Raw genomic sequence first — 19110 nt, 5'->3', positions numbered from 1 at the left:
CAGGTGCCCCTCTTCTGGCAAATCTTGATGCCTGTCCTCCAAATTCCTCTCCCTATAAGATAAAATTCCTATCTGCATATACTTCTTACCCAATTTCTATCATAAAGAATTTTTCCCTCAATTTTCTCTGTTCTTTATTTCTGAAACTTGTATTAGCTGGATATTGGATTTCATGGATTGATTATTTAATGTTATCTTTTCTTCCCTATTTCTTGTGTCTGTCTTTCTGTACTTCTGTCTGGGAGATTTCCGAAACTTATCTCCTAACACTTGTATGGAATTTTTTTTTAATTCCTGCTATCATATTTTTAATCTCCAATAACTATTTGTTATTCTATTTTTCCTTTACATAGCAGCCTCTTCTTGTCTGGAGAAGAAATACTTTATTTAAATAGCGGGGTTCTAAGTTTTCTTTTGCTTCCTACTCTATCTTTGTACCCTTTCTTTTTCCTATGGTTTTTGTTTGCTTTTGTTTTGATTTCTTGCTATTGTTTTTTCTCTTATTCATGTAAGAAGCATTCTTCAAATGCCTGGTGGCTTTCAGCTGCTCATAATCCAGCCTCAGACACTCAGAAGCTGAGCGTAAGCATGGCATGGAAGATGCAAAGCTTACCAGCTAAGCAGTGACAAATATCCCACTGGCTTTTTCTTTACTCAAGAGTAAGGAGCTTTGTTTTTCTTCAATGCACCTTGCACATAAGAACTACTGGCCCAGAGATTACTTCTCTCTCTGTACATCCAATTACAGGCTGGAACTCTGTGTACAGTCTGTCTACACTGTGGTAGGAATAGCTGTCTAAGTTCCTCTGGTTTGGACAGGCACAAGACAGCTGCTAGTTTATATGTGACATGAAAAAGATGTATGTTCCATAAGCTTCGCCTTGGCTGACCATCTCTATACGGAAAAGTGATTCAGGTTCTTTACACAACTAATCCTCTCTCTGTGCTGCTCCCTCCTGACCTCTCAAATTTCAGCCTGTTGAACTATTTCATACATGGTAAATACCATTAAGAGAGCTGACCATCAGCCACAAGACTACACAGCCATTTCTCTGATCATCACAAGAATCCTCCTCAAGAACATCAGTGACCCCATCTTTAGAGAAAGATATTGAGACCTTGACTTGGGTCTGACACCAAAGCCTAGTTTTGTACCATAACTGGCCCTCACTGTACCCTATGGAATTTACTTTCATTCTACAAAGAGAATGTGGTTTCCAGGGGGAAGGAGTACCATCATTCCATGTGGAACTGCTAGGCAGGGTGGTAAGAGCACAGAGGGCAGACCTCAGAAGATGCTGCTCCTCCTGGTTGGCTGTCTCTTGCCTGCCATCAATGGGAAGAGCTGCCTCCACTGCTGGCCACAACTGCCTGCATTGATAGACTATGACCTGCAGATTCTTTGGGGCTCTCCAGGGCCACCCAGAGAACTCTCCCAAAGTCTCCACTCCCTATTCTTGAAAAGGGATTATGTCTTCTTAGAACCTTGGTATCTTGGTGAGGCACAGCCTAGACCCCAGGGATCAAGGCTGGCCCCTTTTACCTGGCCTGGGATCTTATACCCACCAACTACCCTTCATCCCACATCCCATTCTCAGATCATGACCATATGGAGGAAGCAACAGCCAAATTATTCAATCACGTAGATGAAGCCATCAAGAAGTTTCGAGATGGTGAGGAAGTCCCCAGGCTTGTGTTGACAAAACCCAGCCCCCCAAGCACTCCTAGAGGGCCTGCTGGCCTGGGGTGGGGATGTGTGGTGAAGAGTGGTGACAGACCCAGCATCTGTGTGCTCTATGCAGTTTCTGTTTAAAAAAACTGGCTTGAATTCCCAATCTTGAATTATGTAATTGTTTCCACCTATAAAATGTGGATGATGAGGGCACCCTTCTCTTCCTCCTGCATTCAGATAAACCATCACTTCTGGAAGAGATTAATGTCCAGAAACAGGTGTTTACTGACAGGCTGAATCAGATGTCTGAGAAGCTGAAGGAGAAGGGTAAGAGGTGGAGCTGGCCCCTGCCCACCACCCAGCCCTTCACCTCCCCCAGGACTGAGAAGAGCAAAGCCCAGTCTGCAGCCCCTCCCATGTCCCTCCCCAGGAATCCCCACCCTTGCCCACATACTGGGTGCCTGCCCACATCTTCTCCCAGTTCCCTTTCTTGATGATACCCCAACCCTTCCTGGCTCTGTCTGCCTCCCCTAGCACCTCAGTTTCTCTACCATCTTACCCTCCTGGGCAGCCTGCAATAAGTCCTGTGGTGAGTATGTATGGGGACTTGGGGGGGGGGCAGGGGGAGGGATGAGAGGTGAGAGGCACATGGCCTTGGCTAAGGCTCCTGCCCATCCCCTCTCACAGACATACACTCCACACTGGAGGTCATCAATTGTGCCAACTGCAAGACACACCTTCTTACCTGCAAAGACCCGACTCTCTGCCCAGGTCAGTGGCAGCCAGCCATCCTGCCTCCAACCTGCCCCCACTCCATCCTGGGTCATTGTTGTCTCTGTCTGGATTGTCTTCCTCCTCTGCCCAGCCCCAAGCTCTTCTTGCTCCCCATCCTCACCAGAGAACATAACAACTCCTGGGATTTCTTGATGTCTCATGTCCAACTTCAGAGCCATAAAGCCACCTGCCTCTAGGACAACTCCCCTGGAGGTCCCTTGGGTCCTCAAAGCGAGCATGCTTGGAAACATATTCAAACCCAACTCCCTCCACCCCCAATGTGCTCTTCCCTCATGGCTCCTCTCAGCAAATGGCCCCACACAAGCCCTAAACCAAACCAAGAACTTCCCTCTCCCATATTCAATACATGCAATCACCAAATCTTGTTAATTAATTCTTAAATGTGTTGCCATATTTTCATTGCAATATCCACCACCATTCTTCAGGCATCCTCACTTCTCAGCTAGATTATGCCAGCATCTCTCAACTGGCCTCCCTGCCCCTCTTGACCACATCTTACTCAACAACCAAAGAACTTTCTCAAGGAGCAAATCTCCCTATGACACTCCCTGTTTGTAGCCCGATTGCCCCCCAGATAAAGTCCACCTCTTCAGAAGCCCTTGTGTGAATAGCCCCTGCTTACCTCCCACCACCCCTGACTCCTCCCCAGCCACACTGAGCTGCTGACATGCTGTACATAGAGATGACTTCATGCTTCTGTCCTTGAACATTCTGTGTTCTCTGCCTGGAGCACAGTTTTGTACTTAACCATGGGACCAAAACTGAACTCCTACTTGTTTTTCAAAGTCCAGCCAGAAATCCTATTTCCTAAGAAGGTTTCCCTGACAAGCTCCCACCCCCTGAGGCTCATCAGCCTTCCTCGTGGCTACTTTTCTTCTGCTCTGTCCTCCTCTGCTTCCCTTGGACACCACACCATAATTGTTTGTTTCTCTACCTCATAGAGAAGAGGGACCATGTCTCACTTATCTCTAAATAATATGCCAGGTACACAGTAGGTGCTCAGTAAGTGTTTGCAAACAAATGAGTGAGTGGACAAATAAAAGGAGGAAATAATGTAGCTTCTTTGGGCCCAGATGGCCTTCATTGCCCCCCAAACACCTGGCTCCCCTTTTTACACCACCCAGCCAGGACCCGGAGTACCTTCACGTGGGTTGTGAGCCTTGGCATTATTCTGCTTCTGGCCACCATAGCTGGAAGTGGGTGAGTGACTCTCAAGCCCTAGCATCCCCAGAGAAGACAAACCTACTCATTGACTGACCCATCTCCACCCTGTTTCCTGGCCCAGATGGTACATTTTCTGCCACAAGAAGAGGAGGAGGGAAGCAGAAAATGAGCTGGGAATGGAGACCCCTGACAGAATGTAGGTCTCCCAAGGAGGGAAAGCTGGGGGTAGCAAAGCTGGAGGCCCTAACTCTGGCTCCCAGGGTGTGACATCCAGAGCAGAGTGGGATCAAGGCTGGGGCTCGGGAGGCTCCATCCCCCCTTAATGTGAGTACACACCCAGGGCCAGGGGCCCAGGACACAGTGACAGCAAATCTCCACAAGGTGCCCTCCACCTATAGCTATCCTTGTCCTTCTGCAGACCCACTCCCCACCATGGGCCACTGCACTCGCTAACATATACAGGCAATCAACATGGCCCTCCTGCTCTCTGCTCCGGGTTAGGTTCAGCCAGTAGGAGTTCAGAGAGACAGAGGTAAGGGCATGCAGAAGGTCAGGGTGGAAATGCCCTGCTTCTTCTCTCAGCAGGAACCGGGCAGTCCACTGGTCTGAACCGAGATCGCAGTTGCTGTCAGGAGGCTCCCTCATCTCTGAGTTCCAGTAACTGTCCCTTCCTTGACATCCTCCGACCTGGGGTGGTAGCAGTTCTGTGGCCCAAGACACCACACTCTGTCTTGTGGTTTCCCTATGCCCATGCCTTGTAAATACCTTTCATTAAAATATCTTCCTACTATTCTGATGGACTGTAGCATCTGCTTCCTGAGGGGCCTGGACAGACGCAGCTGGCACTGAGATCCTCTCCATACGGCCCTAAAGGGGCTTGTTCCCTCTTCTCACCCTCCCTCTGCTGGCCCACCACCCTTCCCCTCCTGAAACACCCCTTCTCCTACTGCTCTGGTCCCAGCAGTGGTAACTCCACAGGCTCAGTCCAACCTCATCTAATTTCAGCACCAGAAATGAAGGCAGAGATGACCTGGGTCCTTGTGTCCAGTATTGAACAGAGGCAGTAAGAGGCCAGCTCATGGCTCAGGGACTAGCAGAAAAACAGGCTTCAGAAAACAGGCTCCAAGTCACATTAACATCGAACCTCCCCTACATCCTGGCCAAGATACCCACCCTGGGAATACCCAGGTCCCCAATGGAACTGGCGCTGCTAGCAATGATGTTTCCCTGACTATGCCTGTGGTAGTGGGGCAGAGGGGCGCAGAGGGAAGGGGCTTTACCTCCTTCTCCTCCATCCCCATGTCCCTTTCCTTGTCTGCCCCAAGGCTGCCAGATTAAATGGAACCTCTGAGTCCTCCAGGCACAGCTCTGCCCTTTCCCCTCAACCTTGTGCCCTTCCTCACTGGTGCTCCCAGCCTCTTGTCCTTGGCTCAGGCTCTACTCTGAGATTAAATGGGACCTATCTGGCAACTTTTAAGCCACTGCCAGGCCCAGAGCCCTGGCCAGCAGGTCAACTCCTGGGTGCTGAAAGGAAGCAGGTCTGGGACCAGAGCTAAGGACAACGAACCTGGACTCGAGTCCTGTCTCTGATGCTAAGGTTCTGGGGTCCCCCTTCTACATCTGTTCCCCCATCTGAGCATGCAGGGAGGATGTCATGCTTCAGCCAGATTGGTGTGTCCTGACCATGGACCCCACTGGATTCATATTTGCCATCCTACATTTGCTCATGTTTTGGGTCAAAATGTAATGCCCTCATCCCTTTCCCTCACTCCCAGTCCATTGAAATCCTTCCAGGACCCACAGCCCAGCTCCTGAAACAAGCTGTCTTGTCTCCATAGGCCTTGCTGGTGCCCCTCTTCCAGAGCTAGCGCCCAGGCTGGAAGTGACCTGACTCCAGTAGCACCACCCCACCATAAGGGCCGCTCCTTTGGCGGGAGTGGGGGGACTGCAAGAGACAGAGGCAAGATGTATATAGACCATAAATGGCAACCAGGACAGGCAGCCCAACAGCTGAGAGTAGCTGTGGGTCCCCAGCCATAGGCATCTCCAGCCCCCAGCCAGGGGGATCCAGGAAGGCCCCCCTTAAGGTGGTGTCTTCAACTATGAGAAGCCACAGAAGGTGAGAAGGGAAGGAGAAGTACTTTCACTGAGAGTTTGGTGTTGCAGAGGAGCAGAGGTATGAGAGGCTTTGATAAGTTCAGACAACTCCAAGAAATGTGATATGGTTGAAAGGAGAGGTCCAGGTAAGAGGGCCATGAGAGGTGGGGCCCACAGAGGCACCCAGGCCCAAAGGGAGCTAAAACAGGTGAGCAAGGATGGCTAGGGGGAAGTAGTGGAGGGCTTTGCCAGTGGCAGGTCTGAGTCCTAGGGGGAGGACAAGGATCCAGAGAGGTGAAGGGGAGCTGTGCCCAGGTATATGTGGCTCCACATGCTAGGAGCTGAGATGTCCCCTCCATCAGCTCCACAGACCCTCCTTGCTCACAAAGCTGAGAAAGGGTCCATAGATGTAAGGCTTTTGGAGAAAGCATAAAGACATAGCTACAGCCAAATGGTGAGGGAGTCCTCATAACCATTCTGAATGACTGAGCCAGAGCCCCAGGCAGTAGTAATGGACCTCCAGGAAACTGTGATTCTGTGTCTATGAAAGCTGGTTGCCACCTAGGACAGGGGAAAAGCCAGGCTTTCATTGCGGTGATATTGTTTTCCTATTTATATTTAAATTGGGATTTAAACCATTACTTCAAAAGTATCCAGAGCAACTATTTTCTGATGCATGCATTGAAAATAGAAAATCCTGGGTATAATTTATGAGTTTGTGTGTCTGTATGTGTATATCTCTTATCAACAGATTTTTTTTTTATTATTTGAGGGCATATTTGCATGAAAAGTAGATATTGAGTTCTGCTAGAGTAGAAAGATTAAGGAATTTTGAGTCAGGTAAATCTTGGTCAAAATATAAGCTCTGGAGGACTTTATGCTTCCAGCTATGACAGAGCAGCTTACAGCACACCAACACTATCATCAAGAGCAACTAAAAATAAAATACATCAAAAGAGCAAAACAAAACAAAAAGTCTGTTTAAGGCACCAGGTCCCTAATGCATCCAAGTCCCCAGGGGGAAGTAGAGCTCTCTGGGATGAGCCCTTGTCCTGCAATGAGCTTCCCCTTGGCACTGCTGGGCTTCAGCAGCACAGGCTGAGAGGCTTGGGGGGCTGTCCTGCAGATGCCTGCAAAGTGTGGAGAAGCCAACAGAGCTTTTTATCTTTTTTAATTTTATTTTATTATGTTATGTTAGTCACCATACAGCACAGCAAAGGAAACAGTCAACAAAACAAAGAGGCAAACCACGGAATGGGAGAAGATTTTTGCAAATGACACTACAAAGGGCTGATATCCAAGATCTACAAAAAACTTCTCAAACTCAACACCCAAAAAAACAAAAAATCAAGTCAATAAATGGGCAGAAGACATGTACAGACACTTCTCAAAAGAAGACATACAAATGGCTAACAGACACATGAAAAATATTCATCATCATTAGCCATCAGGGAAATTCAAGCCAACAGAGCTTTTATCAATATCATGGGCTGAGGAGACAAAACATGGAGTTCTACTTTGCCAAGATAGAATGTGAGAGGTCCAGATCCCTGAAAGTACAGAGGTGCAGAAAAGGCAAACAAATGCATTGCATCTGTTTGTCCACATCCTCCCAGGAGCATTCCTGTTCTTAACCAGCACAGGCCCAAAGACAAAGAAATCAAACAGAAAAGATCTGAAATTTATCAGAGATTTGTCTGCTAGGGAAATAAAAATTGGAGTTGGAGACCCACATAGGAGGACAAGTTTTAATAAATAGTCCAAGGTATTGGTTGGTGATAGCCTAGTACACCAGAGGCAGACCAATCCTTACAAAGCATGGAGTTCAGCCTCTGACAAAATCAGAGACCTATTCTTATTTTATATCATTGCTGGAGGATAGAGTAAATATCTTCTAAAGGAAAATAGTATCATCTAAAGCCACTACCATGTTTCATTTACAATTTCCAATGTTCAAACAAATATTAACAAGCATACCAAAGATAGAATCAAGAGAAAAATCCAATAATAGAAACAAACCTACAAATGATCCAGATATCAGAGTTATCTGATATAAATTTTAAAATAATCCCAAACGTATTCTTTGCAGCTTTATTGAGATAAAATTGACATATAGCATTGTGTTAGTTTAAGGGGGTATAAAGTGTTGATTTGAAATACTTACAAAATTGCAAAATGATTACCACCATAGCACTAACTACCATCTCCATCACATCACATAATTGCCATCTTTTTTTTTTCTGGTGAGAATATTTAAGATTTGCTCTCTTAGGAACTGTCAACCATATAATACAATATTATTAACTATCACCATGCTGTACATTAGATCTCCAGAACTTATTTGTCTTATAACTAGAGGTTTGTACCCTTTGAGCAATATCTCCCCATTTCCCCCACCCACCCCCAAACCCTAGAAACCACCATTCTATTCTGTTTCTGTAAGTTTGGCTTTTTTAGACTCCACACATAAGTAATATCATACAGTGTTTGCCTTTCTCTGTCTGACTTATTTCCCTTAGCATAAAGCCCTCAAGACTCATCCATGTTGTTGGAAATGGCAGGATTTCCTTCTTTCTCATGGCTGAATAACATGAATATTCATGTTATTTTATATATATTATATTATTAATTATAAGAAAATGTAATATATGTATATATATGTATATGTGTGTGTCTGTATTTATCCATTTATCTCTTCATCTGTTGACAGACATTTAGGTTGATTCCATGTATTGGCTGCTCTGAATAATGCTGCAATGAACAGGGACTGCAGATATCTTCTCAAGGGTTTGTTTTTTGGGGGCACCTGGGTGACTCAGTCAGTTAAGCGTCTGCCTTTGGCTCAGGTCATGATCCCAGGACTCTGGTATCGAGCCCCGCATCTGGCTTTCTGCTCAGTGGGGAGCGTACTTCTCCCTCCCCACCCTGTTCATTCCCTCGTTCTCTCTCTCTCTCTCTGAAATAAATAGATAAAATCTTTTTTTTTAAGAGTTTGTTTTTCATTCCCTTTGGATATATACTCAACTCCAAAATTTCTGTTTGTTTCTTTTATATGTTTTTTATGTATCTTTGTAGAATTTCTTGTTCTGTTCTTGTGTTGTTTTCCTGATTTCATTAAATTATCTGTGTTGTCTTATAGCTCTCTATCTTTAGAATAATTATTTTGCTTTTTTTTTTTTGATGGGCAGCAAAGCAAGGTTTATTAAGTGATAGCACTGATACTACAAAACTCCCGAAGAGGGAGGGGACCCAAGAGGGCTGCCGTAGAATAATTATTTTGAATTCTGTCAGGCAATTCATGGTTCTGCACTTCTCTGAAGTCAGTTACTGGACGTTTACTTTGTTCCTTTGGTGATGTCTTGTTTCCCTGATTCTTCATGATCCCTGTAGCCTTGGGTAGGTGTCTGCTTCTTTGAAGAAGCAGTCACCTTTTCCAAATTTATGGACTGACTTTGGTAAAGAAAAACCTTCACCTATGGGTGGGGGCATGTTGGAGGCTCCAGGTTTGAGGCTGTGTGTAGGGACTGGGTTAGTGGTTGGGTGGAGGTGGGGGTGTAATGACTTCATCAGCTCAGGTTGCTGGGTCCACAACACCAACAGCTGTGTAATCTTTGGTGACTACAGCAGGAAGTCCACAGAGGTTGCACATGCTTTGGCATCCTCAGTGAACCTCCATATCCAGTGCCTCCAGGTCCAGATGATGTCACCCATTTAAAAATATTTAATACTCAGCCATAAAAAAGAATGAAATCTTGCCATTTGCAACAACATGGATGTATCTAGAGAGTATAATCTAAGTGAAATAAGTCAGAGAAAGACAAACTCCATATGATCTCACTCATATGTGGAATTTAAGAAACAAAACAAACAAAGGAAAAAGAGACAAACCAAGAAACAGACTCTTAACTATAGAGAACAAAATGATAGTTACCAGAGGGGAGGTGGCTGGGGGGATGGGTTAAATAGGTGATAGGGACTAAGGATGGCACTTGTGGATGAGCACCATGTGTTGTATGGAATTGTTGAATCACTATATGGTACACCTGAAACTAATATCATATTGTATGTTAACCACTCTGGAACTAACGATGAAAGAAGATTTCACTTAATCATTTAAAAATAAGTAAATAAATAAGTAAATAGGTGTCAGAAGTAATACATATATATCTATCTATAGCTATAGATAGATATAGATGATGACAGAGAAAAAAAGAGAGAGAGAGAGATTTAATATGTATTTTTCAACAAATGCTGCTGAGCAATTGGTCATCCATAGACAAATATGAGCCTGGACTTAAGTCTCACACATTATTAAGAACATGAACTCAAAATATATCATAGGATTAAATGTAAAACATAAAACTAAAATTTGTAGTGTAACACATAGGTGTAAGTCTTCAGGATCTGGAATTGGACCAAGAATCCTTGGATAACACCAAAAGCACAATCCATAAGCAGAAAAAACTGACAAATTGAACTTTATCAAAATGAAAACTCTCACCCGTGAATGACCTTGTGAAGAGGATGAAACAACAAGCTACAAACTGAAAGGAAAGATGTGCAAACCATACATCTGACACAGGGCTAGTGTCTAGAATATATAAAGGATTCTCAAAACTTAGCAGTAAAAGTCAAACAATCCCACTAGAAAATGTCCAAAAGACATGGAAAGACATTTCACCATGGAGGATATACAAAGGCTAGATAAGCACATGAAAAGATACTCAGCATCATTTAGCACAAAGAAAACACCTGCAAAAGCCGCAGTGGGATATCAGGGGACACACTGGCCTCTAACAATGATGGTACCAGGTGCCACTGGGGACATGGGGCAAGTGGATCTCAAACGATCCAGGAGGGGAGGTGTGACAATGCCACCACTCCACATGGGGTGTTGGGGGGACAGAGGTGTGCACACACGCCCCCAGAACCCACAGGTTTCTGAGCTATTCCACTGTCAGGGCTCCAGGGTGGCATTCCTCTTGGCCAGTGGGCAGAATCTACCAGTGTTCCTGCCAGTGAGTAAGAGAGTCATGGTACAAGGCCTTTTTCAGAATCTGGCAGTGTTTTTATGTACTTCAGAGTCTGACTGGTCAGTCTGGAGCAACCAAGACAAGAGCCCAAGCTCCCAGCAAGGGTACCCTCGACTCTCCCCTCCCAGTCACCAGCAGCAGCTCCCATCACAGCCCTGGCTGAATCTCCCAGTCTTTGTTTTCCAAATTTGCCACATGCTCCCTTACCTTCTATCTGTGGTCACCTTGACCCTCTCCTTCAAGGAAACATGTCTCCCGTATGAGCTGGCTCTACCACACACCAGCGAGAGACTGCTGGGCAGGAGGAAGTTGTCTGACACTTTTCTCATTTCTATTCTATACAATGCTTATCACTTTATCTCATTTAACGGTACCAACATGGAGTATTTTAATCCTCTTTTTACAGATAAGAAATTGAGATTCAGTGAGGTTGTTACTTACCCATGTACATCTTTTTTCCAAAGAACATTTCAGACTTTTCCATAGTCTGGAAACTGAGAAGTAAATCTGGAACCTGAGGACTAAGGAGAAGTCTTACCCTCCACCCCCACATTCCCACTGCAGCGGTCATAGTGTATTGCCTCTGTAGGTTGTCATTTTTATCAACACTATCATAAGAATGAAATCTGGCCCTATCCCCTATGTTTCCTTTCTTCTGTCACTGCTTGGTCTGCAATGAAAAATGCCACTTGAGCATATCATTTGCTCTTCTATCTTTTTTTAATTTTATTTTATTATGTTATGCTCTTCTAAATCAATTTTCCCACATATTTTTTAAACATTTATTGAGTACCTTCAATTGCCAGGCACTGTGCTAATTGCATTATATAAACATTCTGGCCTTCAACATAACCCCATAGAAAAGGTTGTTTTTCCATTGGATGTCAGACCCCAGCTTTGTTCCTGTCAGCAGGCACACTATAAAGTATGGACGTGTATGGGTGGTATACACTGGCATATACACCCTTGGAATGCACAAAATTCAAAGATGTCATATCTCAGGCCAAGGCCCAGAGAGGTTAAAAATCCAAAGGTGTCCCAGTTAGTTCATGAGTCCATCCACCTTCAAAGGCCCCATACAAAATTTTCTTCCTCCTATCCTGACTTCAGGGTAAAATAGCTGGCATGCAGGGAGGCCAGGAGGAGCACCTAAAAAAAGACACAGAGGCAATTTGAAAGAAGAGAATCTTAAAAGAAAGGAGGTGGGTTACTGAGAAATGAAAATGTAGGGCCCATCCTGTCAGAGGAAAGCCATTAGCACACTACAGTGTTAACCGATAGCAGGTGTTTGACAAGGACCCCATCTCCTTTATGAAAGAGACGTCTAAACAGAAAAGAGCATATCCTCACATTTGTTTGAAGTTAAGGATCAATATTCTTTTCCTCAGGAAATCCAGAAGGCTTTCAAAATGCTTGTGTGGCAAAGAAGACCAACAGACACTTCTGGACACTGAGCCCATATTCGGCAAGTATATAACATCTGCCAGAAGATGCGAGCTGTCTGGGCCACTCCATAGAGGGAGAGGCTATGGCACTCAGGAGAAATGGATCACTGACTCCCCTCCCTGTTGCTGGCCACGGGAACAGTGTCCCACACATCACCCACTTGCTTCACATCACTGTCATCCTCACGACCTTATTTTGTTTTCAATATTCAAAGAAGAGGGGTGCCTGGGTGGCTCAGATGGTTAAGCATCTGCCTTTGACTCGGGTCATGATCCCAGGGTCCTGGGATCGAGCCCCATGTCCAGCTCCTGGCTCAGCGGGGAGCCTGCTTCTCCCTCTGCCTCTCCCCCTGCTCATGCTCTCTCTCTCTCTCTCTCTCTGTATCTCTGTGTCTCGAATGAATAAATAAAATATTTTTAAAAATTTTTTTAAAAATATTCAAAGAAGAAAGGAAGGAAGGAAGGAAGGTAGGAAGGAAGGAAGGAAGGAAGGAACCAAGTTGTGGAGAAGGGGTCAGCACACAGCTGGGTGGTAACAAATACCTAGTCCAGTGCTCTTTTCACTGAGCTATATGCCCTTTTTCTGGAGTGTCCATTTCCATCTCTAAGCTACAGAAACAAAGAGTCCTAGGTCTAGAAGGGCTCAGGGGGTGCTCCTCTCTGGAGTTACTGCCCCAACTCCACCGACTCTAGGACAAAAGTGAAAGGAATGAAAAGGCTCTGGGGAGACAGATTTGCTTGAAGTCCTAGAACTTTCTAACATCAGGGGACCAGTCTATGCTTGTTGAAACAGCAAGCTGAATGGTGGGGGAGGGAGGAGGCAATCTGGGAAGCAAACATCAGCTCCATATACACAAGCAGTACTGAAAATGTCATTTATTGGGCAATTTCCATGTGCCAGGCATTTATCAACAGTAGCCCCTTTTCATCTTCACCATGACCATATGAGCTGTGGTCCATTATTCCTATTTTGATGATGGGAAATTCAAAGTTCAGGGAGGTCGGGTCACCTGCAGTTAACCAATGAATGGGCTGGGTCTGTGCCAACCCAGAGCCCTCGTTCCTTCTCCTGCACCACATTGCCTCCAACAATGACTCCCCAACAATGGGACAGCTGCCTCCAAGAGGCTGCCCAACCTCCCAGGAAAAGTCAGGCAGAGGTGGGATGGACTCAGAGACTGTAAGCTCCCTCTGACCCTCAGGCACTTCAGTTAGAAGCACAGACGCTGCAGCCAGATTACAAGGGTCCCAGCCTGGTCCATTACTCACCAGCTATGTGATCCAAGACAGGTTACTTAACCTCTGCTGACGGCCAACTCCCCAGAAAGATGACCAAAATAATCTATTGATCAAGCAAAGCCAGGCTTGCTGCTCCCTGCAATGAGAAGAGCCACAGCCTCATAGACTTGTGTCAGAGGAGAAAAGGCAAATGTGGGATATTTATGAGGTCTAGATGGTCTGTTTCAAGGTAGATCTTTCTATATAGGGGCCCTAATTGGCACTGGGCAAAATTCACAATACGGTAGGATTTGTGGACACAGCAAAGAGGGATTGTGGAACCATGCTTGACGTGCATATAGTCAGTTGATGAGCCCAACCAACCAACTGATTTTTTTAGAAAAGATTACTTACCCTTTTGAGAGAAAGTTGAGTGGTCCATTACCCAGATAAATGGATTTTTAGGAAGTTTCTGAAACAAACCATAAAGTTATTTGCAACTTTGTCTTCCTGGGCAAGAAAGTCATGCAGTTGTAAAGTCATGTCAGTGCTGAATGTCCAACAGTGAAGTCATATTAATGCAGACAGTAAGCTCTGGGGTGTGAATGGTTTCAGTTCTTGTCCCCATTCCTCAATGACCTCATCAGCACAATGGGGAGAGTGATGGCACTCACTTGCTAGGGTTGGCATGTGATATAAGTTCCTATGTATAAAGGACTTAGGCCAATACCTGGTACTTAGTAAGCATAGTAGTCTGCCAGGCCTGTCATAACAAAGCACCCCTGGGTGACTCAAACAACAGACATTTATTTCCTCACAGTTCTGGAACTTAGAAGTCCAAGACTAAGATGCTGCCAGGGAGGCCTCTCTCCTTGGTGCGTAGGTGTCCCTCTTCTCTCTGTGCCTACACGGTCTTACATCTGTGTGTGTGTGTGTGTGTGTGTGTGTGTGTGTTTGTGTGTGTGTTTCCTAATCCCCCTTTTTATAAAGTCACCAGTCATATTGGAGTGAGACCTACCCTACTGATCTCATTTTACTTAATTATATTTTTAAAGACCCTATCTCCATATACAGTTGCAACCTGAGATACTGGTGGTTAGGGCTTCAATGTATGAATTTTGCAGGGAGGGGACATGATTCATCCCATAACAGTAGGAATTTACTGATGCCTCTGCTATCATGTTTCCAAAGAGCTAGACTACACTCTGGCTATGCTGGGCTATTTTTAATTCTCCAAATGTGCTATTTTCCTCACCACACATTTCTTCTCTGCCCCCTTCAGCTGGGCAATTCCTACTTAACACTAAGAACTCCACTCAACCCTTCTTTTCTCTAGGAAGCCCTCCCCTGGGCGCTCAGAGCAGGGCAGACTCCTGCAATACAATCTTTCTCAGTCCCCTTCCACTCCAGCACTTACTGTCGCTGAAATGCATCAAGGGTGGGTCTGCTGCTGTTGTCTCTCTGCCCTGCAGAACATAGAATTCTGGCTCTGTGCCATAGGAACTTTCCTGTCTGCCACTCCCTTGTCTCCCCCAATTCCTGTTGTCCCAACCACCCTGTTACCAGATTTCCCAGGGAATAGACCCTACACCCAACCAGGCGGGGACTCCAAGGTTTGGAGTGGCTGCTGCAATCAAGTACCCACTCCTACCTCAAGCTCTTGGGCTGCACGCTAACCTGGGTCTGCTAAATACCACTGGGTCCTTTCATTGCCCTGCTAGCTGCCAGTCCCCCTCCCCACCCTCACCTTACACCTCCTTCTTTCTACCCAGAGCCCTCAAAATGAACCAATATTTGAATTGTCCACTGTGTAGCCTCATGCAGGATGGACCTTAGCTCACTGGTCTGTGTGTATGAAATCTGCTTTTTTCTGTCTTAGTAGGCTCAGGCTGCTATCACACAGTACCATGGTCGGGAGGGGGCTGCTTAAACAGCAAACATTTGTTTCTCACAGTTCTGGAGGCTGGAATTCCCAGACGAAGGTGCTGACAGACTCTGTGTCTGGTATGCAGATGGCTGTCTTCTCATTGTTTCCTCACATGTTGGAAAGAGAAAGTTCTCCCATGACTCTTGTGAGGTCACTAATCCCATTCATGACTGAAGCACCTGCCAAAGGCTTCACCTCCTAACACCATTACATCAGGGGTTAAGGATTTCAACATATAAATCTGGAGAGGGACAAGTCAGTCCATAATATCCCCCCTTCTGAAAATCGGGGTAGCATTGGCGCATCCCAGCTCCAAGATCCTTCTCCTGCCCTCCTGGTTACTGGTGGTGGCTCCAGGCTCCCACTAGGCAGGCCCTGGGTGCGGGGTGCTGCCTACCAGAGCACTCACAGAGGAACAGCCCCAGGTGCTTCACACAGACTTCACAACTGCCCCTCACTTTGGTAGGGGCAGATACCATCTCCTGAGCAGGCAATATGCACCTGAAGGGCCATTTCACATTAACCATGGTGACTCAGTCAGCTCAGCTGGCTGACCTTTGTTTCACAGAATTCCCTTCCCTGCTGCTTCTGGTTAGGATGGACCACAGGAGTTATTCTACACTAGACTTGGAGGCAGAAGCACAGCAGTAGCCATACTGTTGCTTATGCTCAGAAACAGGGCTTGAGGGGAGTGGGGGTGCAGGGATGAGGCAACATTTTGTCACTAACTTGCTGACTCACCTTCTCAGCATCCGTGACTGGGCCTGGGCTGCAGGTCCTCCCTGTTACTCCTCCAGTCCAGATGTGGACTTAGCTCTGTGACTAAGGCCATGAGCTTCTCTGGCAAGACACCCACATCATCAAGGTTGGAGGCCGTGGGAACCAACACAGGTTTCGGCCTGTCCTCATGGGTTCCCCCTCCTTCACACCCATCTTCCCTCCGCCACTGCCTCTAGCATCAGACACTGACAAGGCCTTCCAGAGGCTGCTCAGCCAGCTCCCACAGTCACCTAGAGCATAACAGACAGCAGTTGGTTCTGCTGCTCTGACTGAGCCCCAGCTAACGCACACTAACCAAACCCACAGGGAGATTGCATAAACCCAGCACCACTGCTCGTGGACAGTAAGAACCTTATCTGCCAAGCAGCCCTGACAGTGCAGCCTCTCAGAAGGCCAGTCTAGGTGGGGAAGCAAAGTCTGGCCACAAGCACTCAGCACACTGATGTCACAGCAAGGGGGGCTGATTGAATGACCCTGGTAGATAGTGGCCTGGACCTATGCCTGAGCCCATCTTCTCTGGAAACCCCATCCAGTCCTGGAGACTAAAACAGCTCTTGATCCCGAGCACATCTATTCTAGAGCATTCAGAGCACCCCCTACACACCCAAGCCCCATTGATGCTTTGCATACATTTTCTACCAACAAGCTCTGTGCTCATCAACTGCACTTCCCTAGAACATCTGGGGTGGGAGGGCGGTGACTGCTTGTGTATCCACATTCTATGTGCTGGGAATAGTCACAGAGCCTTCAACAACGTCAGCATCTAATCCCCACCACAACACCCTATGAGACAGTTGCTCTTTTTATACTCATTTTATAGGTGAGGAAACTGAGGTTTAGAAAAGTTAAATGACTTGATCACTATCATACAACAAGCAGGTAGCAGAGCTTGGGTTCTGGCCCAGAACTGTCTGCCTGCCTGACCCATTTCACCACACCGCCTTTCCAGGAGCCTCGCCAGGGTATTCCCCAATCCTTGCAGCCACATATTTCTAGGCCAATTCTCGGATCCCCTTATAGAAGACTGAGCCAATCCATTACATGTGAACTCTTGTTAACTACCCCTCACACTAGATGGGGATGATGCACTCCCAAAGTAGCCTCCTTTCTGTGTGAGCAGATGTTGCCTGGGATACCCCCACACAGACCAGGCTTGGCCCCCTGTGGAACAGGTGACCCACAGAGGCGCTGGGGCCAGAATGGAAGTGGTGACCAGGAAAGGCCTTCAACCTGTGACCAGAGGGTGGGGATGCCAGCCAAAGATGGGAGTATAGCAGAGCCCCCGGGGCCAAGAGCGCAGCATGTGCAGGAGACCTGAAGTGCAAGAGACCTTGGCCTGTGGGAAGAACAAGGACAGATGGTGCATAGCGAGGAGAAAAAAGTAAAAGGGAGGATGGGGAGCAGCGCCCATAGCCCAAATTACACAAAGCTGTGTGGTTTGTAGTGGAATATTTGGATTTTGAGTGACATGAGGGGGCACTGAAGAGTCAAGCAGGGGAGCAATATGATCTGATTCACAGATGGTAGAGAATGGAAACAGGGGGCTAAGGGTGGGGAGGAGAGTCTGGCAGGACTCCCTGAGGACCAGTAAGGAGGGACCACCACCCCTTCTCCCAAGATTCGCACTGCTCTGAGCACATGACCTGGAGTCCCAAGAGATCCCTGCCCCATGTAGACCACCTCTGGTTGTCTGGTAAGCACATCATTCAGGGTTCTAGCTGATGGATCAATTGCTGCAAATTGAAACTCTTCACGTACTGGATTCCTTGTGGCTTAGGTCCTGTGGCTCCAGAATACACTGGAGAAAAATTAGAGATATTGGGGTATTTACAAGAAATCATTCCTACAGGTCTTCTGGTTTCTGCTAGAGGACTGAATGCATTTATCTAACTTTGCTCCCTCCTGAAACTCCATTAAAACTATAGTGAAGATTTTTGCTTTTTAATGATAAACCTATAGTGATGGTGGGAAGAAGGGGGAGCACAACAGTAATCAAGCTTTGGTAGCTGGAGAGCAGAGGTGTGGAGGCGATGGAACTAGCACCACCGAGACACCAGGGCCAAAGCCAGCAAAGGAGAAAAAGGAGTCCCACCTGAATGTCCGCAGAATCCTGAGAGCCAGCAGCACACCAAAGGAGGGCTTGCAGGGGGAGCCATGGGCCTCTGCTGCAGGCAGTGAGAGAGTGCAGAGTGGGGAACACTAAAGCTGACTCTTATCGCCATGCACTGGTGACTGTAAACAGTATCACTAGTAAGTGCTCCTCCTGCATGGTTGACCATGCTCCCAACCTCATTCACCAGTGCTTAGGCTTCTCAGGCACTGGCAGCGCTGAAGCCCTCTGCCAATGGGTGAGGGTGCAGCTCAGTGAGAGTGTTAAGAAGCCCCTCCCCATTCTGTGCTCCGGAAGACTGCCCCTCCTCCACCTCCTGGAAGCCTGGAGATGGGGTGCCAGGCACAGGTAATAGGACCAAACAGGTGGTTAGGTGGTTGTATGCATGTGAAACACTTAATGTAGAGGCCCCTAGCCCTCAGTATCCACAGCTGGCAGTGGGACTCTGACCCTAGTATTACCCATATCTGTATTTCTAATGTTTTGACATGGGAGGTCTTGCTGACTCTGGAGGGACTGCTCTTCCCTGGGCCAGTTAATTCCTAGAGATAGCAAACAACCCACCTGGAGTGCACCTTTCAAATGCCAATCAAGCCATCCAGAGCCCATACTCCAACCACTCCTTTGGTGGGGCCCTCACACCCCAGACCACTCTCTACCTGCCCTGATCACTGTAGGGTCAGATGCCAGAAGTGGGGTCAGCCTCAGTGCCCCAGAGCCAACTGAGATATTCAAACTACCCAATCCTAAATCTCCTTACCCTCCTCACCTGTTCTTTCCCACAGAAACCACGGTAAAGGCTCTTGCCCACATTTTCCCCTTGCTACCTCTGTCTTCTGACTGACCCAGTGCTTCTCCATGTGGCCCTG

At 46.8% G+C, this 19110-nt stretch overlaps 1 protein-coding gene across 1 annotated transcript; it reads left to right on the top strand.

The window, feature by feature from the left end:
* The first annotated feature begins 1295 nt into the window (after nucleotides 1–1295).
* TEX51 (testis expressed 51) lies at nucleotides 1296–18334 on the top strand. The gene is made up of 7 exons (XM_078070023.1): nucleotides 1296–1497; nucleotides 1599–1673; nucleotides 1910–1999; nucleotides 2244–2261; nucleotides 2360–2443; nucleotides 17909–17954; nucleotides 18091–18334. The coding sequence occupies exons 1-7, from the start codon at nucleotides 1296–1298 to the stop codon at nucleotides 18332–18334; spliced, it is 759 nt and encodes a 252-aa protein (XP_077926149.1).
* The last annotated feature ends 776 nt before the right edge of the window (nucleotides 18335–19110 follow it).

Source organism: Halichoerus grypus, chromosome 4 (genome assembly GCF_964656455.1).
Source record: "Halichoerus grypus chromosome 4, mHalGry1.hap1.1, whole genome shotgun sequence".
Taxonomy (NCBI): domain Eukaryota; kingdom Metazoa; phylum Chordata; class Mammalia; order Carnivora; family Phocidae; genus Halichoerus; species Halichoerus grypus.
The sequence above is the reverse complement of the archived record's forward strand: the minus strand, read 5'-3'. Positions and strand labels throughout refer to the sequence as shown.